General features: G+C 38.0%; 1 protein-coding gene across 1 annotated transcript in view; it reads left to right on the top strand.

Annotated features, from left to right (window-relative positions):
- SLC15A5 (solute carrier family 15 member 5) overlaps positions 1–23,434 on the top strand; it is a 71,091-nt gene that overhangs the window by 14,581 nt on the left and 33,076 nt on the right. The window contains exons 3-5 of the mRNA XM_036458677.2: positions 2,316–2,485; positions 11,668–11,888; positions 17,140–17,326. Of these exons, the coding sequence (XP_036314570.1) occupies positions 2,316–2,485; positions 11,668–11,888; positions 17,140–17,326 (578 nt within the window). The remainder of the gene's footprint in view (positions 1–2,315; positions 2,486–11,667; positions 11,889–17,139; positions 17,327–23,434) is intronic.

The raw sequence follows: 23,434 nt of genomic DNA, 5'->3' as shown, positions 1-23,434 counted from the left end.
TAAACACATGCAGTTTATTGTATGTCAGTTATATCAATAAAGTCATTTGTAAAAAAAAAATAAGTAGAAAGCGACAGTAATAAAGATAATACGGTATTGGCATAAGAATAGATTAGTGGAACAGAACTGAGAATCAGGACAAAGCATCACATTTATGTGATCAATTGATTTTCAACAAAGGTGCCAAAAAATTCAATAGGAAAAGATCATTTTTTCAATAAATTGTATTAGAATAATTATATATCATATACAAACAAATTACCCATAACACCCTACTGAAAAACTAATTCAAAGTGTTTTAACTGATCTTACATAAGTTCTAAAACCACAAAACCACTAAAGAAAGTAAGAAAGAAAATCTTGTTGACAATACCTGCCCTACTTCAGCTGAGCACTATGGAAAAATTGCCCCCTCACCTCCTCTGGCCCCATAGTATCAGCAGAAAACAGGAATCTGATCGCGCGCTCTCGCTCTCGCTCTCGCTCTCGCTCTCTCGCTCTCTCTCTCTCTCTCTCTCTCTCTCTCTCTCTCACACACACACACACACACACACACACACACACACACACACACACACACGAGCAGAAAGCAGGCAAAGGCACTCTGATTCCCAGCCTGGGGGTATTAGAGAAGCTTTGAGAGGAACTGATTTTCTATCTCCTGCCCAGCAGAAATTGGCAATGCTCTAATCCATTCTCCTGGGTAGTGCCAGCTGGGCACAGCAGGGAGCCAAGCCTCCATCTGCAGCCAGCTAGAGAAATGAGGTAGGATAAGGAGTCTGGTCTTTAATTAATTAACAACCTAGTTCGGCATCCTCATTTCTTCTCTCCTTCAATTAGAAGTAAGGAAATATCATAGGATGACTCCCAATGGGTCACACTCTTGACAGACCCATCCCTCTGAATGGGGGAGTAACTTATAATCCACCCAATAGAATGACAATGACCAGATAACACCCTATGATTATGTTATGTTATACTAGAGATCCGGTACATGAAATTTGTGCACTGAAAGCATAACTCAGCCCAGCCTGTGCACCCTCACAGTCCAGCACCTCTCAGGGGATGTCCACCTGCCAGGGATAGGGCCTATGCCAGCAGTTGGACATCCCTCTTGCAGTCCGGGATCCCTCACTCCTTACAGCCTGCCTGCTTGCTGCGCTGCTCCTTACTGCTTAGCTTGCCCTGTCTGCCCTCTGGTGGGGAGGGACAACGGGAGGGCTCCAGGGCATGTCCGGCCCATCTCGCTCAGTCCCAATCAGCAGGACCCCAGCAGCAAGTAACCTACCAGTCGGAGCGTCTGCCCCTTTGGTGGTCAGTGTTAGTCATAGTGAGAGGTTTAGCGACCTTAGAATATCATATTATGCTTTGATTATGCTTTGATTGATTGAACAGATGACCAGATGACCGAACACGTAGAATATTAGGCTTTTATTATGTAGGATGGCAAAGTGAAGAGATTTTGCAATGAAATTAAGGTCTACTCAGTTAGTTTTGATATCATCAACAGGGAGATAGTCTTGGTACCGCAGTGAGCCTGGTCTAATCAGGTAATCCCTTTAAATTTTAGTGATATGTAAGTGCTCTAAAACTTAGGTATATTAGTGTTTGGACAACTAAAACATTTATAATAGCTCATCAAACTATATATATATAAATAGGTAAATTTTACTATATTTAACTTTACCTTAATAATTTTTAAGTTAATATTAAGGGCCCCTCTGCAATGAGATTCTAAGGGCAGGATTTAGACCCAATAAAAGGTTGAGAGATAGATGATTTCCCCAAACTTGCAAATCCTATTCACAAGGAGGAGACACTAAAAGTTGATGCATTCCTTTGATTTAATGCATGGTACGAACATAACCTGAAGATTCCTGTGTTATCCCAGGAATAAAGAAGATTCAACTCTTTCACCATGTCACTTTCCAGGTTCATTGGGTGTTTTCAGGGGTCTATGGCTTCTTTAGCTCCACAACACAGTTGAGCAGCTGCTGCAGAGACCATATGACCCACAAAGCCTAAGCTATTTATGTCAGGCCCTGTACTGAAAATACCTGTCAGCTTCTAATTAGATAAAAGAGAATACACTTTCTACACATCTTCTAAATAGAAATGAAACAAAGATAATGAAACTATAAGACAGCTGATAACTATAAACTTATTTAGAAATCCAATAATATTTGCAAAATGTACTTGAGCTAACATGCCACAATTTTATAGCTTACATTTATATAAAAGCATTAATAAAATAAGCAGTTGCTATCTGAAGTAACTCGATGGTATTTTTATTTTTGTCTGTCTGTGTACCTCAGGTTTTATTGGATCATGAACCTACATGCGACTGTTGTCTTTCTGGGAATATCTTACATTCAGCACTCAGGGGCTTGGGTCCTGGTTTTACTTATTCCCTTTATGTCTATACTTATGGCTCTGATAACTCTTCATATGATGCATTGTAACCTGATTTATCAGCCAGAAAAATGTAAGTAAATCACATTTTATATTAACTTTCTGGTTTTTATGGTTTTCTTGACATATCCCCTTCCTCCTTGATTCCCTGTAACTTCTCTTTCAATAGAATTTGTAGATTCTGCTAGATATTACACTTGGGAGCAACAGAGTCTGCAACAATATCAATAATCTCTATCTTCATTTAGTTTTCCCTTGTTAAATAGTTTTAATAATGGAATGTTTTAAACATAAACAAAAGTATAAAAAAATAATATATGAGTCCCATCTATCCAGTTTTGAGCTTCAGCAATTACCAATTACTCACTTTTTTCTCCTCTCTCCTGGAAATTTTCAATAAAAAAATAAGTATTATAGAATTTAACTTATGTGTGTGTGTGTGTATGTGTGTGTGTGTATATAATATAGTTATATATGTTATTTTTTTAAATAATCAAAATGTCATTATCACACACAATAAAAGTTTTTCATTATTTATTTATTAAATTGAGCATTTATTGATAACACTAGTGGCCTGGTGCACAAAATTCATGCACGGAGGGGGGTTCCCTCAGCCTAGACTGCACCCTCTAAAATCAGATATCCCTCTCGCAATCTGGGACATCTGGCTCCTAACCACTCACCTGCCTGCCTGCCTGCCTGATGGCCCCTATCTATGCTACCCTGCCTGATTTTGCCCCCAACTGCTCTCCCAGCCGGACTGATCTCACCCCCAGCTGCCTCTGCCTGCCTGATAACCCCTAACTCCCCTTATCTTCTAGCCTGATATTGCCCCCAGGGGCCCTCCCCTGCCAGCCTGATCTTACCCCCAATGGCCCTCCCCTGCCAGCCTGATCTTACCCCCAATGGCCCTCCCCTGCCGACCTGATATCGCCCCCAACTGCTCTCCCCTGCCAACCAATTTGGTTCCGATTGGTCGGTTTCTATGCCAGTCAGCATCTCTGGGCCTATCAACAGGACCTGATCAGATAGGCAGGGCAGATCAGCAGCCCCGGTGGATGCCTGGAGAAAAATGGAAGCATGGCTGCTGGCCCAGCCTGGAAAGAAAGAGAGAGGCAAGTGCTGATCAACAGTTGCCACACAGGCTACGGATCAAACCCTGCTTCTCTTTTCAGGCCTCACTCCAGGCCTGGTTTGCAGCCCCCTCGGTAGTCAGTTCTGGGTCACTGCACCTGCAGCCACAGCAGTCAGTGTTGGGTCGCCATGGCAACTCAGTGCTGACTGTATGACTGACTTCCAGTTGGTCAAGACTCAGGTCATAACGGACCCAGGATTTTTATATATAAAGATGAAATGCCTGGTCACTATAAAATGTCTTCAATTGTTCCCATTTTTCAAATTTGTTGTTTTATTCTTTATTCAAATCAAATGCAAATAAGGCTCAGATAGCCTAAATGGTAGATATGTCTCTTCAACCACATATATCCCTCTAATGCATGGGACTACTTATTAGTACAACCAACCCTACCACACCTTTGCCCCTGTCTTTTAAAAAAATTGTTTAAGAAATCTGAACATTTAATAGAGTATTTCCCTTAGTCTAGATTTTGCTACTTACATTCAACAGGTTTTTCTCCTCTTCATTTCCCATAATTATCTGATGGACCTAGACACTTAATTAGATTGAGATATTTCTTTTGGCAAAATTCCTTCATAGATGGTGTTAAGAATTAACTCCAATCAAGAGGTAGAATGTCTGATTATCTCTGTTTTCTCAGGACCAGCACCTATTGATTTTTACCCAAATCAACCACTGCACTAGGAGTTTCAAAGTGGAGATATTTTATATTTCTTTGCTTTAATTACCTGAAACTAGAGGCCCGGTGCACAAAATTCATGCATAAGGGTGTGTCCCTCAGCCCAGCCTGCACTCTATTCAACTCTCAATGGATGTCCAACTGCCCTCTCACAATCCAGGACTGCTGACTCCCAACTGCTCGCCTAACTGCCTTCCTGATTGCCCCTACCTGCTTCTTCTTGCCTGCCTGACCCCCCTAACCACTCCCCTGCCATCCTGGTTAATGCCTAACTGCTCCCCTGCCAGCTTGATTGCCCCAACTGCCCTCCTCTGCCAGCCTCATTGCCCCTAACTGCTCTCCCCTGCTGCTCTGGGCCCCTCCCACTGCCCTCCCCTGCAGGCTTGGGTCCCCCAAACCACCCTTCCATGCAGGGTTGATCACCCACAACTGCCCTCCCCTGCTGGCCATCTTGTGGCAGCCATGTTGTGTCCACATGGGGGCAGCCATCTTGTGTGTTGAAGTGATAGCCAATTTGCATATTACTCTTTTATTAGATAGAAAAATGTTTCAACAACTCCTTACTTATACAGATATACAGTTTGTATAAGAAAAAGAGACATCTATTTCTTTCCCTCTGTTTTCAGATTTTCAAGTTCATGAGTTGAGCTTCAATGTTTTCCAAAGGAAACCTATTAGTTGCCTTTAAAAAAAATATATTGTTTATTCATGGGCATAAAATTTTTAATGTGTTTCAGTCTACTACAATTAGTGATAGTCAGATTGTTCCAAAGTTAGGCAATGCGGTCCCCTTCATGTTGGTGCCTGAGTCCTTGAGACAAACCTCAGGTGTGTGTGCTTTTAAATATGTCTTTATTGATTTGAGAGAGAGAGAGGAAGGAGGGAGAGGGAGAGAGAGAAACATCAATCAGCTGCCTCCTGCAAGCCCCCTACTGTGATCAGGCCCACAACCTGGGCATATACACCGACTAGAGATTTAACTTGCAACCTCTTAATGCATGAACTGAACCACACTGGCCAAGGCAAGCCTCTGTTGCCTTTGTCTGCTCCCATGCTTCCTTGTGTAAGATAGAATAGGATAATCATTTCCTTCCCTGAACTTTAAATCTACTCTTTCTAAAAAAAAAAAAAAAAAAAAAAAAAAAAAAAAAAAAAAAACCCACACAACCCACGCCTGTGTTTTCTTTTCCTATATAATGCTATCTAGAGACTACAGTCTTCGCAATAGCGATGCTCATTGCTACTTAGTCTATCACAGAATCTTAGATCTTTCAATGCACAAAGCTAGAAAATGTTCTTTTTTCCCCTTTCTTTCTAAGAGAATAACCATTTGGATTATACTAATGCCCTAGTCAAAATCAGTGCTATGGGATTTTTTACCTAATCTTATCAAACTTAGACTTTTTCTACTTCTTCTCATGCCCCAAATCCCAGTTCTCAATAACAGCAATATATTTGCACCTTTACTTTATCTCAAAAGACACATTCAATAGTCTTAGACTAACAGTATCACCAGTAACATGATTGTTTGAAAAGAGTTTCAAGATTTTTCTTGCAGGTTTTATTTCTTTATGGTATAACCTCTAAGAATGTTCACTAAAATAATTATGTTTTAAAGTTATTTGGTATAGTTCCTTTCTATCTTGGGGGTGAGCAGGCTGGAGGGGAAGCAGCTGGGGGCAAGCAGCCTGGTGGGGGGTGGGCAGTTGGGGGCAAGCAGGTTGGCGGGGGGGGGAGGGGCAGTGAGAGACGAGCAGGCCAGTGGGAAAAGCAGTTGGGGTGAGCAGGCTGGCAAAGGGGGGCAGTTGGGGGCGAGAAGACTGGTGGGGGGGGGGCAGTTGGGGACAAGCAGGCCAGCAGACAGAGTGGTTAGGGGCAATTAGACAGGCAGGCAGGTGAGCCGTTAGGAGCTAGCAGTCCTAGGTTGTGACAAACATCCCCCGAGAGGACCAAGATTGGAGAAAGTACATGCCAGGCTGAGGGACATTGCCCCCCTCTCTCCTGCACATGCATGAATTTCGTGCACCAGACCACTAGTTATCAAATAATTCTGTGTTTTCTGTGTGTGCATGCTATATACGTATATAATGTGAAGATTCAAAATTTCTAAGTAACTATTTAGTATCTATCCATTTGCTTTTCAATTTCATATTTGAAAAAAAATAGTCATCTAAGTAAAGAAATAAAATTATTCAAATTATACAGATATGTGTCATTAACTGCCAGCCTATTGTGATTCACGTTAATTTTTTTAATATGTCTTATTAATTTTTTACAGAGAAGGGAGACGGATAGAGAGTTAGAAACATCCATGAGAGAGAGACACCGATCAGCTGCCTCCTGCACACCCCCTACTGGGGATGTGCCTGCAACCAAGGTGCATGCCCTTGACCAGAATCTAACCTGGGACCCCTCAGTCCACAGGCTAATTGCTCTATCCACTTAGCCAAACTGGTTAGGGCCACTTGTTAAATTTTTTAACATGCAATAAAGTAAGCTTGCTTTGGACATTGACCAAAAAATTTATTAGCTGCTAGTAAAAGTGTAACAGGAAATGTTTGTCACTGGTTTACTATACACAATAGTCTATAAAGTGAATATTTTGTAGGGTTTTTTTTTTTTTCATTTTGTTTTGTGTTGCCAAGTTATAAGATCACCCAACTCTGATGAAGTAAAACTCTTCCCTCTCGCAAAGAATGTAATCTTTATTTTGGCTTCTTCCTCTCTGATGACTAAATTGGAAATTCCTCAAAGCTGTAATTCAAAGCCATAGGTGACCTTAAAGAAATGATTTTTTATATGCTACCTTTTATTTTAAGGTAACTTTTCAAATGTGGACCATGCATTCCATTATGTTTAGCTGTCAAGCACGGCCTTCATTTGCATTTCTTCCCACTGCTATAATTTTGAGAACTGGCAGGTGACCAAAGAAGAAAAAATGTGCATCTACCATCTAGAGTGCAATGTAGGCTTTTTTATTATAATTAAGTAGCATAGATATTCATGATTAGATGAAGGTCAGAGGAGCAGAACATCAGAGCCAAGGACTTGAAGGTACAAAGAATAGAAAAATTGCTTTCTAAAGTTTTTTTTTAAATAGTAATGGTGACAATCTTTAAGTTTTGCAATAAAACACTTTAAATAGCTCATCTGTTTTATTTTAAAATGTGCACGGCTGGTGTGCTTGCACATTTAAACTGGAGCTTGAAGTTTCAGTTGCATTTTCATTCCAGTTTTTTGTGTTTTTTTTTTTCAACTTCCCATTTCTGCTCCTAGTGCAGAAAAGCAATTTGGGAATTATAATGACAATGGATTTTTTTTTAAAGGCTGAGTCTACATGACACCCAAAATTATTTGTACTGAGGCATGAGTTTCCTATTAAGTCTAATGGATTAATACAAGGAGGCAGTGTGATGTGTAGACAGAGATGTTTTCAACTCCTAATTTTCAGTGATAACCCTGCGATTTGATAAGACAGGCAGATTACTGTACAGTTTCTTTGCTTGCTTTCTCTATCTAACTTATTGGTTCTCTTTCAGTCCAGCTGATCAATTTAGGTTTATTACTTCTCCAGCTCTCTGACTTACAGTGCACATTGTTTACTCTTCCTCCACCTCCTTGGCTAAGTTTTCTCCTCCTAATTGATGCAGAGTCCTAGGATTCATTCCAGGGACCCTGGCTCTTTTCTTCCCACCCTCTTTCCTTAAGTAACCTCTAGTCCCACAGTTTGTAATGCAAACTATACACCAAGCGCTCAGTTTCATGAAGACCTCTCTTCTTACCTTAAAACTCATGGTACCTGACTTCCTACTCAACTTTTTTTTTTTTTAAATCCTCACCCACGGATATTTTTTCCATTGATTTATAGAGAGAGTGAGAGTGAGAGGGAGACACAGAGAGAAACACTATGTAAAAGAGACACATCGATTGGTTGCCTCCCGTATGCCCCAGACCAAGGCCAAGAATCTGCAACCAAGGTATGTGCCCTTGACTTGAATCAAACCTAGGACCCTTCAGTCCATAGGTCAGTGCTCTATCCACTGAGCCAAACCAGCTAGGGCCCTATTCAACATTTTGCCTTGGTTATCTAAATCTCAAAGTTAACCTGACCAAAACTCAACTCTTGATTCTTCTAACTTTAAATTTATTCCTTTCTTATCTTCATCTCAGTGTAAGTCACCAACACCCAGTTGTTCAGGATAGAAAAAGTAACCATCGTCAATTTTCTCATTTCTTCAACCTCCTTTCACATCACAAAATGCTATTGATTGTTCAAAAGCACATTATATCCTGTTCACTTCTCTTCATTGCAACTACTATGTCCAAGTTACCATTACCTTTTATCTGTCTCCTAGCTTCTTCTCTGATTCCTAAAATCCATTATCCAACCAGAGTTTCAGAGTACATTTTTAAAAAATATACTCTGCATTAAACATCTTAATGGTCTCCCATAACACTGAAGATAATATCCAAGCTCCTTGCTCTGACAGCTGACAAACTCTTGGACTGCATCTCCTCCCAATCTTTTTCTCACTAACTGAGCTACTGCCTCATTGGTCTCAAGTGTTCCTGAACTTTTCCCAGCTCATGACATGCCTGGTATATGCTTTCTGCAAACTTCTTCACTTCCCATCTATTCCATCCTCAGTTCAAATTTCAACTTTTAAAGTTTCCTCTACACCAAGCCCTACAATGGGTCTCTAAGTTATCTATATTTTATTTTTATCATTGGATTTGTCTAATATTTTCTTGCTTGCTTACTGATACCCCCAGTAAAACTTAGCTCTTGCTTACTGATATATTTTTAAGGCCTAGAAAAGTCCCTGGCACACAGCAGGTACTTAATAAGTATATTAAATGAATAAATAAGTGCATTCACATTTGTTTAGCATCAATTATGAGCACTCACGGTGCTGGCTCAAATTTTAGACCTCATTAATGCTTAATCATTTCTTGTTCTTAACCATTTTGTTTTTTTTATTGCTTTATATCACCACATCAGATATAATTTTACTTGTTTAAATAAATTCCTTTTTCAAAGTGTGTATTCAATTGAAGACAGTGCTACTCAAAGCCTGATCCATAGAGCAGTGCTGATCAATAAACTGTTTATTGCAACAAAATAAATACAGACAATGAAAGAAAAGATATAGAAGTATTTATGAGAAGTTGCATTTTATTTCTGCTGAATCTAATAAAAATATGAGGATTTATATTTGGAATGTCTTTGCTTCTTATTTTATTTTGGTAGTTCATTTTTATTGTATTTCACAGATGCATTTGACCATAATAGTTCAGAATTTTTTTAAAACTAAGCTTTTAACACAGCTAGTTTAAGATGTACTAATCTAAGCTATCTCTCTTTACAAATAATATATAGCAATATTTAACTGCTTAATAAAATTATAGATATCAATTTATCTTGCATAAGAGCAGATCCAAATTTACTTTGCAACAGATATATTTGTTTATACATAAAAAATAAAAAATAAGTTTAAAACAAACATTTGATAAAGTCCTTAAATTTGAAATATAGAAAGAAAAATAGCTTTAGAAATAGTCTTTCATTCTGCAAATAGTTATCATTTAATAATAAAGCTTGTTTGAAAGTACAGAATAAGTTGAACTGATGCCAGTAATAACCCTGGCATCAATTCTATCTCTCTACTCAGCCCTGTTTTGCAAGAGTTGAGCAGAGAATGGAGCCAAAATCATAAAGAAATGACAGGAAGGTAAGCCTCCTAGCCCAGACCTGTTTGAATTTGGTCTCTAGTTTGTTCATCAAGACATTCTCAGTTCTCATCCTACTAAAACCTTAAGTAAACTAATTGCAGTAGCTAGGCAAGTCTCATAAGAGAGCAATTCTTCCTGCAGTAATAAAGAGATACCCCTATTACTTTTTTCCTAAGAGATTCAAACCTTGGCCACTTACAGGAGCTTTTGTCCCTTTGACCTTCTCAGTCCTTGGGCCTATTATTTGTGTCTGGAAATAGTGACTAAAAAGAGGTAATAGTGACTATACATATGAGCCCATCTTGCATCAGCAATTACCCAACATACTTCCACTTGACCTCTCAACACACTTCACAGAGGCCACCAAAGAGCCACTGCTGTAATAATTCTTGGTCACTAATAATTTGGACTGGATTTGATTCAGTGACTAAGAGGTAAAAGGCTCCATATTCAATTACCAGGCCCCAGCTTCCACAATTAATCAAAGACTGACATAATAGATCTATTACAACTCTGAAAGAAAAGACCAGGTCAAATCAATATAATCATTCTAACCATAAAAAAATATTAATATTCTTTATTCAAATATAAAATACAAAACTCTATGGTATTTAAATGAACTTGGTTAGAATGCATTTCATCTAGAATTTTATTCTAGGAAACTTGAACATAATCAAAATGACAACCACACTCTATTTTGAGTATTTATAGCAGCCTTCTTTGGAGAAACTCAGACATTTTCACACTTCTACTTTGCCATTTACCCTGAAACTAAGCCATTTACCATTTGGTGTCTAATATAATTTGTGGATGGATGTATCTGGTCAGAGGGGTTCTGTAAAAAAAATTGTAACAATCACAATAACACAACTGAATTGTTAACTAAACAGTGGTCTTTTATCTGTCTTGTATCAGGAAATCCTAAGGGAGTCAAAGAAAAGGTGGAATCTGAATCATAAAAGAAGCATCAATGCTGTTGCAAATCCTTAGCAGTGAGGGACTGCAAACATCTAAAGCATTACAATGTTTCTGCTACTAAAGCGACAGACATATAAACTCAAAGGAAACTACTGGAAAAGTCAAAAACCCACTAATCCAATCTGAACTTTTAGTGACACTATCAACATGTAATAAAGTCATCTGATGAGTTCAAAGTTTAACCTTATGTCTAAAATTTAAGGATAAAGTCAAAGCAGAGAACACATTTCCCTTCATCTCCATGTCAAAATAAGAAACCACCTTCTAAAAAAGAAAAAAAGAAACCTCTTCTACATGACAAGTAATGTGAAGATTATTTATATAACACTTTATATTAAAAAATTGTACCAGTTCTTTGTGTTAAAACTGTAAAAGAAAGTTCAGGTTGTCTTATCCATTAATGAGTTAAAGTTAGAGACTTCTGAGAGATTCTAAAAATTTTACTTTGGTGTTTTTTTTGTTCTCCTTTCTTCCCTTTTTTAATATGTTCCCATTGATCTTACCTTTTTCATGTTTTACATCAGCTGTCAAGCACCACCTTGGGCCGGTCACCAAAATGCCAGAACCCTTGTCAGAGCTTGTTTCTTTGAATTCAACCCCTTGGGTGCTAAAGCCTTCTCAATCACTTTACTGTCCTTCATCCATACAATTGTCATCTTTCTGACTGACATCTTGGGAAGAAAGAACAATTCCTTTACTAATACATACTGTCTCCAATTATTTGCAGGTTGCTCCCTCCTGACAACCTTTGGGGTGTTTGTTAATGCACTGAAAACATGCTGTCTGCGATATTGCCATCTCCGTGGAAATTTGACGAGCTGTTTAGAACATGCTAAGGAAAAGAATGGTGGCAGCTACAGTGAGCTCCATGTGGAAGAGACAAAATGTTTCCTCAACCTTCTCCCTCTCATCATTTTTCATCTTCTTTACAAAATGTGCATTATGCAGGTAAGGAAGGGTAATTAGTACTACCCACAAGAACAATAAAATAATTGCATATTAACAAATAAACACTTGTTTTCATCCCAGCAAACATTTCCCATACACTTCATCCAGCAGTTAAACTGTAAATGCTTCTATTTATTACAGGCTCTAATTTCAAGAGGAAGTGGGGACAGGTAGAGGCATACCTGAGGAGAATCTTGTTATGTTTCTACCACAGAACTATAAACGCCTGGTGGTAGGTGCAGACAATACTTCAAAGTGCATAAGAGCAGCAAATAAAAATATGAGCTCTAAGAGCAATTACCCAACCACCCTTTTGCCAAAAGTTTTGCCTTCCTCCCTCATTAAACCTTTAAAAACTGCTACTAACAAGTAGCTAAATTGACTGATTTGAGTACCACCCCCACTGTACTCTTAAGTGTAAGTACTAATAAGCAAGTGATTCTCTCCCTACCCACTCGCAGTTCCTGATGAATTAGTTGGTCCCTATGCTGTGGAGAAATCAGAGGAAAAAACACTAAATCCAAAGTATCTTTTATAAATGTATGCTATTTAAACAATTTTTGATGTAGTAATGCTCAAAAGTTAACATACTTTAACCTTTGAGCATTATGAAGAAATATTGATTTCTTAATATATTCTCACATATCAAATGATTACAAAAATCCTTGAAGAAATTTGGGATTGTCTTTGTGGCTAACTCTCAACTCGGAATTTAGATGGCTACTGAATGAGTTGTATTGATATACCATAGACCTACAGAGCTGAAAAGAAATTTAGAAATTAACTTACTCAACCACTTCATTTGTTGAAAAGGAAACTGAGGCTCAGAAAAAATTGATTTTGGAAGGACACAGCCATTCTTGTTTGTTTGTCATACTGTGTTCTACTTATAAAATCAGAATTGAGTAATTGAAATCAAATCTATATGTGAATATAATTTCTATCTGATCCTTTACAAACATGTTTGGTGACCCTTACTCTAAACAGGCATGAAAGCTGGGCTGACTGAGTAGATTCAAACTTCCTCCTGACTCCACAATAGTAGTTGGCACAAAAACCCAAAAATATTACCCATATATATGATAATCAAAACCATAAAAACAATTTAGAATGAAAAAAAATTAATGAGCACAAAATTACTAAGTGACTTATAGCTGGCCTTGACTTTTCTATACAAGCAACAAAAATTATTGGTTCTTGATCTTCATAATGTAGTGACACCTGATATTTCTTTTGACTGAGCCTTCTCTGAAAAATGTCACATAGTTTTTAATCTGACACAAATTACAATAAATTCTGATAAACTAATTCGTAAGCATTTCACCAAATCTAGGGGCCCATTTTACTGCAAAGAACCAAAATGAATACTTATTGACAACCTATATGTGTCATAGCTTCTTAAAGATGACTTCACAGTATCTAATTTAATCTCCACAACAAGCCTACATAGCTCATACTGTCATCTTAAATCTGAGGTTCGAGACATTAAATGACTTGTAACTTGCTCAAGGTCACCTTGCATAGCGCCCATTCCAACACAGAGCTGATATTTACTCCCACACTCTGCTATTACCCACTATGCCTTTATTGCAGCTGGGTTAAAAATACAGACTATATAGGTTCCACATTATATACAGTCATGTTTGTTAGAAACTTCAAAGAAAATAGAATGTACTTCAAGAGATGCAAAGGAAACTTCCATTGGGATAGGCTAGAATTAGATTTTTGCTTCCAGAAAAAATAATCACCAGTATAAAGATCACCAAAGAACCAAGAATAAAACATCATAGAATTTCACATTTTAAATTTAGTAGCCATTATTAACCTTCAGTTCCAAGACATACATTAAAAATATGTTGATATGAAGGCCAATAATGTTGCCATTTGACATTCCTTGGCCATTCAAAGGTGAAAATAAATCTCTATTGATAGCAATTAATTCTGAATACTGGGAGGCTTGTCTGAAGTAAAAGTATTTAAAATTTTAAAAGGGGATGATTTCAGAACTTGAGGCAGAAGCAAAATGATTTCAAGCTTTTAAGACACTGGAGCCTTTTCTTAGATTAGGCAATATATTAATATTGCTTCACTAAAGATTAATAGTACATTTGCCACATTATTAAGTTAACAGGTTTCTGTGTCTGTGATTCATGCTGATAATAACTTTATTCCTATTAACAATAATTCTCACTTGAAATCAGTAACAGAAACTTCCAGGTTGTGCTGGGAGCCTTTCAGTCTTATAGTGGTTCTGCTGCCAGCACTTTTTCAAAAATATATAGATATCATTCATTGCCCTCTGATTAGGCCATATGTGCCTAATAAGTTTATTGAACTAGCTAATGTTCCCTTCACCTTTGCCATCTGTACCCAAGCAAAACAATCCCTGTTTACAAACCCATGGATCAAATTAAAGATTGTAAGACAAATTATCACCAGGACAGCCCTAACCAGTTTGGATCAATGAATAGAGTGTCAACCTGCGGACTGAAGGGTCCCAAGTTTGATTCCAGTTAAGGTCATGTACCTTGGTTGCGAGCACATCCCTAGTAGGGGGTGTGCAAGAGGTGGCTGATTGATGTTATTCTCTCATTGATATTTCTAACTCTCTATCCCTCTCCCTTCCTCTCTGTAAAAAAATCATCAAAAAATATTTTTTAAAATATAATAAATTATCACCAGGACATATTTTATATAGATAGGGGGAAAATATCTCATTGAAAATGTGGCCCATTCCTACATAGCAATAGGCTCATTGTACAATTGGTGGGTTAACAGCTGTACTGATTTATGACTGACTCTATACCCTCTCAAAGTGCACAATTAATGATAGAGAAGAAGTTTGTGAAGGGTTCAAATGGGAAATTATCTTCTGGATGTTTGAGCCAGGCTGCCCTCCCAGGATGGTGGAAAGACAGGAATCTTGAGATAGTTCCCACACTATTAAGAAAAATTGGAGAATCCACTCCTCAAGAGCAAGACTCGGGTTGACTTTTCCTCCAAGCCCCTTAGTAACTTTGTGTGCTACTGAGAATTAAAGAAATTCTCTGCTCCTAATGATAATGATAAAGATTTTATTATTCCCACAAAGCTCATAAACTAGAAAAGTGTAGAGGAGGCCCCCTTTTCCATGACAATGTGCTTTAGTTCTGATGTTATAACTCAACAACAGGTTTGGAATATGAGAGGTTCCAAGTTAGGCTTCAAGATTTATTATAGATAGTATTTGAGTTATTTTAAAAATGAAGACATTCTAACTCAACTTTAAGGACTTGGAGTGAGGCAGAGCATTTCTCCTCCCCTCCCCTCCCCTCCCCTCCCCTTCCCTTTCTTTTCTTTTCCCCTTATCCACTACTTTTTCATGTAGTTCCCTTTCTGGTTCTCTAGTGCCACACATTGATTTAAAAGAAGAGAGCCCTAGTCCATTTGGCTCAGTGGATAGAGTGTTGGTCTGTGGACTGAAGGGTCCTGGGTTTGATTCTGGTCAAGGGAACGTATCTCTGTTGCAGCTCTACTACTGGCCCTGATTGGGGCATGTGCAGGAAGCAACCAATTGATGTGTCTCTCTCACACTGATATTTCTCTGTCTCTCCCTATTTCATCTCTGTTCTTTGCACTCTCTCCAAAAATCAATGGGAAAATATTGTCGGGTGAGGATTAAAAAGGAAAGAAAGGAAGGAAGGAAAGAAAGGAAGGAAGGAAGGAAGGAAGGAAGGAAGGAAGGAAGGAAGGAAGGAAGGAAGGAAGGAAGGAGGAAGGAAGGAAGGAAGGAAAGAAAGAAAGAAGAAAGAAGAAAGAAAGAAAGAAGAAAGAAGAAGAAGAAAGAAAGAAGAAGAAAGAAAGAAAGAAAGAAGAAAAAAGAAAGGAAGGAAGAAAGAAATGTTCTGGAACTCAGCAAGAGAAATATATATATTAGAGGTCCAGTGCATGAAACTCATTCACTGGAGGGGGGTGTCCCTCAGCCCACCCTGCACCCTCTCCAATCTGGGACCCCTCAGGGGATGTCTGACTGCCAGTTTAGGCCCGATTCCACAGGACCTAAAATGGCAGTCAGACATCCCTCTCACAATCTGGGACTGCTGGCTCCCAACCACTTGCCTGCTTGCCTGCCTAATTGACCCTAACTGCTTCTGCCTGCCAGCCTGATCACCCCCTAACCACTCCCCTCCCAGCCTGATCAACACCTGATTGCTCTCTTGCCAGCCCAATTACCCCCAACTGCCCTCCTCTGCAGGCTTGGTCCCCCCCAACTGTCCTCCCCTACTGGCCCAGTAACCCCCAACTGCCCTCTCCTGCTGGCCTGGTTGCCCCCAACTGCCCTTCCTTGCAGGCCTAGTCTCACCTAACTGCCCTCCCCTACTGGCCTGGTCGCTTCCATTTGCCCTCCTGTGCCAGCCTGGTCACTCCTAACTGCCCTCCCATGCAGGACCCCCCCAACTGCCCTTCCCTGCAGTCCTGGTCCCCCCCTCCAACTACCCTCCCCTGCCAGTCTAGTTGCCCTAAATGCCCTCCCATGCTGGCCTGGTCACCCCAACCGCCCTCTCCTGCTGGCCATCTTGTGGTGGCCATCTTGTTACCACATGGGGGTGACCATCTTTGTGCGAGGATGTGATAATCAATTTGCATATTACCTCTTTATTATATAGGATATATATAACCAAGAGCACCAAATAAAAGAAGAAATTAAAAAAATTTTAAGGAGAATAGAGCCAAAAAGTATTTCTTTTTCTCATGTTGCTTGGCTCATGTTAGAAATGGGGCCAATTCACAAGCGCAGCCACTAACAAGTTATGTGTTTCTCCATGGGCCCTACTTCTTAAGAAAAAAATCATGTTTTTAAACTGTTATTATAAAGGGTCTATTCTAACCCTACGCTTTTTTCATCAGAATAAAAACAAAACACTTAATACTTTCTACTGGTTTTTGTTTTATTGTTCAAAGAAAAGCTATAAGTAAACTGAACTTATTTGATTTTTTTGTGTCATCCTAAACACAAATTGGGGCCATTTTTACTTTTCATAGGAAAATTAAAAAGATGGACTAGATGGCAAGATTCCTTCATAAAGAATGAATAGTATTGTCAGTAGACTATATGGAGCTCTTATTGCCCTTTGGTGGCTCATAATTGGGACCTTGAAGACCTAAGGAACATTCAGATCATCTGTCACAGACAAGTCATCTGCTGCAGGATTCTTTCTCCAAAGTTAAACCACTGTGTTAATGCTTGACTCCTTTGCCCTCTCAACTATAGATTCCTTCAGGATATTATCTGCAGACCATGAATTCCAATCTGAATTTGGATGGATTTCTTCTGCCAATTGCAGTCATGAATGTCACCAGCATCCTGCCACTATTAATTCTGGCTCCTTGTATGGAATATTTTGGCACCTGCCTATCTCCCTCTAAGAGAGATGGACCATTTCTGTTAGCGTGCATTTGTAAGTACAATTTACAAGTAAATTATTTGCAACTTTTTAAAATACAAATACACTCTGCTGAGATCTAAGCTGGAGATACGCTCTAAAAGGAAAGTCTGATTTGGACAAATTGGGTAGAAGGTAAATTTGAGTGTGATAGCAGATAATCTCTATGCAGACATCAGTGTCTGCCCCATTTTCCTCTCATTCTTTTATGCCTTCTAAGTAGACACACCTGATAGTAAAACTTCCAGTACCACCAAATGCCTGTCCTTCTTCAAGTAAAATAGTCCTCACTCCTAAGTCAATGTTGAGTATGTTCTTAAAAAATAACTTAAGTAATGAACCTAAAGAGTTCATTTCTGAACCAGTAGCAAAATTTATGAAAAATTAGTACATTAATTCACAGCTTCGCTATAGTACTTTTTCAAATAGTAAGGTATAATAGCAATAACTTTCCAACATCAACATTTTTTCTGGCTTCATTGAGATATAATTGACATATAATATTGTGTAAGTCTAAGGTGTATGATGCGATGATTTGGTACACATATTTCAAAATGTTTACCTACAATAGGATTAGTTAACACATCCTTTGCCTCATATAATTACCATTTTGTTGTTGTTATGATGCTTAAGAACATTAAAGCTCTACTTATGTGTTTTGTTTTGTGTGTGTGTGTGTGTGTGTGTGTGTGTTTTCCGTAAAAAAAAAAACCCACAAAAACATTTAAGACACCCTAGCCGGTTTGGCTCATGGATAGAGTTTTAGCCTGCGGACTGAAGGGTCCTGGGTTTGATTTCAGTCAAGGGCACTTACCTCGGTTGCAGGTTCCTCTCCAGCCTGGGCCCTGGTTGGGACTCATGCAGAAGGCAATCCATCAATGTGTTTCTCTTACATCAATATTTCTTTCTGTCTTTCCCTCACTCTTCCACTCTCTCTAAAAATCAATGGAAAAATATCCGCAGATAAAGATTAAAAAAAAAATTAGGACACAATTAATAGACCATAAGATATATTTTTTCTGATTGAATTAGGAGAGAAGAAGCTAAAGCCCATTCTGATCATACTCTCTTCTCCCTAGCCTTGTTCCCTGGGCACTGACATGGACAAGAAGACAGGTCCTGACACATTGTGAAAACTCTACAAATGTTAGCTAGTATTGAGTCATCATTTGCAATTGTTTGATACGCATAAACAGAAAGCAAAGGGAGGTGGAAACTCTTACGAAATATTATATAATATAAGGGTAATGTGATGTCTTATTGTCTATTTGAGAGATAATTCCCTTGAAATAGGGCCAGGCCTAAGGACTCCTTTCTCTTTGTTAACCTGTTCTTATTCTTAATTCCTTCTTTTTAGAGATCTGTGGAGACTAAGCAATCTTCTAATAACCCATTTTTATATTTTTTGTTGATTCTCTGTTTATAGAAGTTACATTTTGGTGTGTTTCCTATTACTTAACAATACCAACAAGATTACTCCAGATTACATCACAGAGTAGATATATTTTTGGAAAGAACTCAAAGTGACTAACCTCACCTTAGTTTATCTTATTTTGTTGTCTTCAGTTATAGAAGCCTTTAGTACATAACATTTCTGAATTATTTCCTAAGCCAAACCGTGATTTTATCTACTGTAACAGGGTTAGGCAAACTATAAATATTAAAAGGTTTTGGCAAACCTTAAATCTTAAAAAGTGTTTTTTGTGTGTATGACAATGTAGAAATCCCCAAACATGTATTTAGTGAATGGCTAGCATTATTTGAAGATACAAAAAAAAAGTAAGATATTGTGCATACCCTCAGCAAGAACGCTATTAAAAAAGAATGAACGCAGGACAACATGGAGATAAATGCATATTGCAAAATGGCAAAGCTTTTGCAGTCTTACACAGTACCATGAAAATCCGGCCTGAATTTCCAATTTTGCTTAATAACAAAAGAAGTGTATTGTGCTGAGGAAAATAAGCCAGTCAGAGAAAAATAAGTATCACATGATCTCACTCATATGTGGAATTTAATGAACCAAATAAACTGATGGTCAAACATAGACCGAATCATAGAAGCATGAACAGACTGTTGAATCTCAGAGGGAAAAAGGGGAGGGTGGTTGGGAAGAGATCAATCAATGAACTCGTATGCATATATGCACAACCTGTGGACACAGACAATGAGGTGGTGATGGCTTGGGAAGCGAAGGAGGGAGACGGAGAACTGAGTGGGCTGGAAGAGATTAATGGGGGAAAAGGCGGACCTATGTAATACTTTCAACAATAAAGATATAAAAAAAATAAAAATAAAAAATCTTAAATTGGGCTACCTTAGGAAAAATATGCTTCACAATATGGCTGAAAGCACTACATTAAAAATCCTTCCTGAAAATAGGAAATATGAAATTCACTTTAAACATAAGCAAATTTCTCATGGACAATTCTCCAATCTTATGTAGTGGAAATCATGTCTGTTCTTAAAGAATATTTTTCTAGATAAAGGGAATCTGATATCTGACAGAGTTACCTGATATATTGTTTGATGTTAATGAATTAACATTGCCCTTCAAGATTGGTAACAGAGTTGTTGGACAGTAAAAAGAAAAAACTCGACTCATTTGAAAAACTTGAGCTAAGTCCCACTAAGTACAGAATACTGAATTCGGTTGTTTCTGAACCTCACTTCGTTTATTTGTTCACTTACATGCTTATTAATTTCTTTGCATAATATTTGCTACAGTAATATAAAAAAGTATGATGATATTCGTCTTTAAATCAGGTGTTTAAGTTTTCCATATTCTGCTTATGATTATAAAAGCGGATGTTTCATTAGGACAAATAAGCACAAACCTATAGCCCTTCATGATCATAATTTACGTAACTGAATTAGTCTAATATTAAAATTTCTTGTCACTTTAAAATCAAATACCTTAAAATGTGAGTAATATATGTGTATAAATTTTGAATAAACCAATATTTATTAGTTCTTAATTTGAAACTAGATATTTTCATATATGGATCCCACTTAAACTCGTGATAAACCAGCATGTGATAGGTCAAGGATCTCAAAGATAATGTGTCATTTGAATTCACTTATTCTAATTCTCAAGCCACTGCATCATCACCACCATTATTATTATTATTCCAATTCCCAGTTCTGCATAACTATTAAGTTACATAAGTTAAATTATCAGTGTTAATTTTCATCCTTTACTGTTATTTTCAAGTAAGGCTCTTAAGTGAATAAAAAAATTATTTTGTTACCACAATGGAAAGATACTCGTTAGACCTCCATTCCCTTCCACATTCAGTCATTCTCTTCCCAGAACTAATAATCACAGCATTAATTATTTTAAAAAATCTCCAAAACTTCCAGAACTGTGAAAGACAAAGGCTTGATATTCTCAAAGTGTTTCATCAAGATTATTTTTCCTAACATTACAAATGAGGAGATTTATCTATTTAAAAGTCAACCTTAATTTGCCGAAAATTTAGAACCAGTGATATCATTGTGATTTATCTGTATGTTAATTGGACATACTTCATTTAGGCTTTTTTAGTTCAAAAATGTTTGCATCATGAGTATTTCCTTTGTTTAGCATTAATTAAAATCCTGCAGTATGTGGCATTTAGTAGTTAGTGCTGACACACACAAGTATTAATCTGACTAAAATTAGCCTAATTAAGATTGTTATTAAGCCTTACACAAAGCAGAAGTGTACAGCACAGTGGGTAGCAATTATCTTGGCTTTTAAATGACATTTAGATTGAAATGTGGATGAAGTACATTGAAATATCTGCCAGACCTTCCTCTTTAAAATAAAAACTTGAAAATTTAAATTCTAACTCAAAGTCTGTATGATGTAGCTAGAGCCAAAGTGTTGTTCGGTTTTTACATAATGGTAACTTCACCCAGTTCTAATAATTGGTTGAAACACAAAGTTTTGTGGAGTTTTTTGTTGTTTTTTTTGGTTGGAACAAAGGTGCTTGATAAATTAAAAATCGAGTCAGGGATCCAATCACCTTCACCAAAAATAAGAGTACTTTGCCAAAACTACTTTTCCTCTATTATAATTTCAGAACTGATTTTCCGGAGAAGTATCATAGTGTATACCCATTGCAAATATCTCATAGAAGGAAATTTGTGAACACTAAAAAAAAGAAATGTGTAAATATCTAGTCTGAATAACTCATTTGCTTAATAAAAACACATTAATGTTCTTATTTTTAAAGTTGACAGCAACATTGGAATATTTGAGGTGAAGTAGACCACCTACTATACCATCTGAGGCAATCATTAATGTCTTTACAGGTGCATGTATGTATCAGAAATTAAAACACAAACTGCAGTTGAATCTCCTGAAATGAGTTCCAGTAATCTAAAGAGAAACAAAAGGCAGAACACAGATAGCTCAATTCAAACAAAGAAATACATCACTAATCGGAGAAACAACAAAAGTAAAAAATATATGCCATCCTAATGGTGGGTGAGAAATGTCTTCCACAAAGGTAACTCTATGAGAGTGGTTTTTGGGTTACTGGTATGTTTTCAGATGAGCAAATTTCCCATTCTGGGAACTTGCCAAAATCATGGATCTAAGGACAATTTCTCAAGAACTCAATAGAATTTCACACTTACAGTTATGTTACATATCAGAGATTCATGCCTTAGACTACTCATAAAGCACCCATAGTTTTCTCAGAGAGTAGATTTAGCCAATAACTGGAGAATCCTCACATTTCTATTTTTCAGTGTGGGGTTTTGCTTCAGTACAAAATGGTAAGTGCAACCTTAATGTTTGAATAAATTCTGACTTTCTTTTATTTCATTGTGGTCTAATTTGACAAATTATTACATGGTAGGGTAATAGAATAAACTTTAAGAGCTTCAATACTCTTATGGATTTGTCTACAACCACGTATCCAATATTAAAATATACATTATTTATCTGAGTATAATATCTCCTTTGGAACCATGTGCTTTATCTTGTAAATACAGGCCCACTAGAGGTTTAGAATGTGTACATTCTGATAAACTGCACTCTGCTTTGGACGACTTATGATCTCAAAGAAGTTAAGAATAAAAATGGAGTGGATTAAATTTAGGTTGGAATCAAACTTTGTTTTGAATTTCAAAAAAAGTCATTTTTCACTGGCACCAGAGTGCAGTAGCAAATAAAAAGTAAATGTAGTTATCTAGATCCTTCAGGTAAAATATGCTTTGCCTGAAAACGTCTAGATAAATAAGTTAAATATTTGTGCTTCACTTGAAATTGTCTGGAGAACTATCTTTCATTGGATTTTGCTAGATCAGTTCTCAGAGTGCTCTATACTGGAGTAGTACTTCTCAGAGTGTAATGTGTATAGTAGTCTCCTAGGGATTTTGTTTAAATGCAGATCTCATTCAGTCCTCCTCGGGTGCAGCTTGAAAGTCTGCATAGCTAACAAGCTCCCAGGTGATCCTTTTGCTACTGGTCAGGGACTATACTTTGTATCAAGGATGGTAGAGAAGCCAACAGATTGTTCTCTCACATTTCATACCCGTGTACAGGCAGCCATGACCCTGGTAAAAATGCCACAATTTCTCATGAGATCAGAGCTAAAATTCAGGAGTAGGCAGCAAAAGCTGATGAATTTGTTTTCCTTAAACTTTCAAACTGCATCTCCAGTTTTATCGTACCATCACTAGCTTTTCCCCAGTGCTAACACAAATAGGGTAATGTCCCAAGGCTCCTTTTTCTCTGGAGATCTTCTTGCTGACTCCCATGCCTTTGACCTCTGCATGGTGTTCTCTGTCTCAACTACAGCCCTCTAGTCAGGTGTATGATGCTCTCCTGTTAGATCTCTAACTTACCCTTCCTCCTCTATTATAATTTACTAGAGGCCTGGTGCACGAAAATTCATTCATTGGAGGGGAGGTGGTGTTCCCTCAGCCCAGCCTGCCCCCTCTCACAGTCTGGGAGACCTCAGGGATGGGAGGCGAACCAGCAATCAGGGGAAGGCGATGCCCTCATCACACCTCTGCTGCTGCCACTGCCAGCCCTGGGCGGCTGTGAGGCTGAGGGGACTAGGGAACTCCGGAGGCAGGCGCACAGCAGGGATAGGCCCAGATTTGCCGCATGCCTGCCGTCCCAGC

Source organism: Pipistrellus kuhlii, unplaced genomic scaffold (genome assembly GCF_014108245.1).
Source record: "Pipistrellus kuhlii isolate mPipKuh1 unplaced genomic scaffold, mPipKuh1.p scaffold_m20_p_3, whole genome shotgun sequence".
In the NCBI taxonomy this organism is placed as follows: Eukaryota; Metazoa; Chordata; class Mammalia; order Chiroptera; family Vespertilionidae; genus Pipistrellus; species Pipistrellus kuhlii.
Note: the sequence above shows the minus strand (reverse complement) of the source record. Positions and strands in the feature narration are given on the sequence as shown.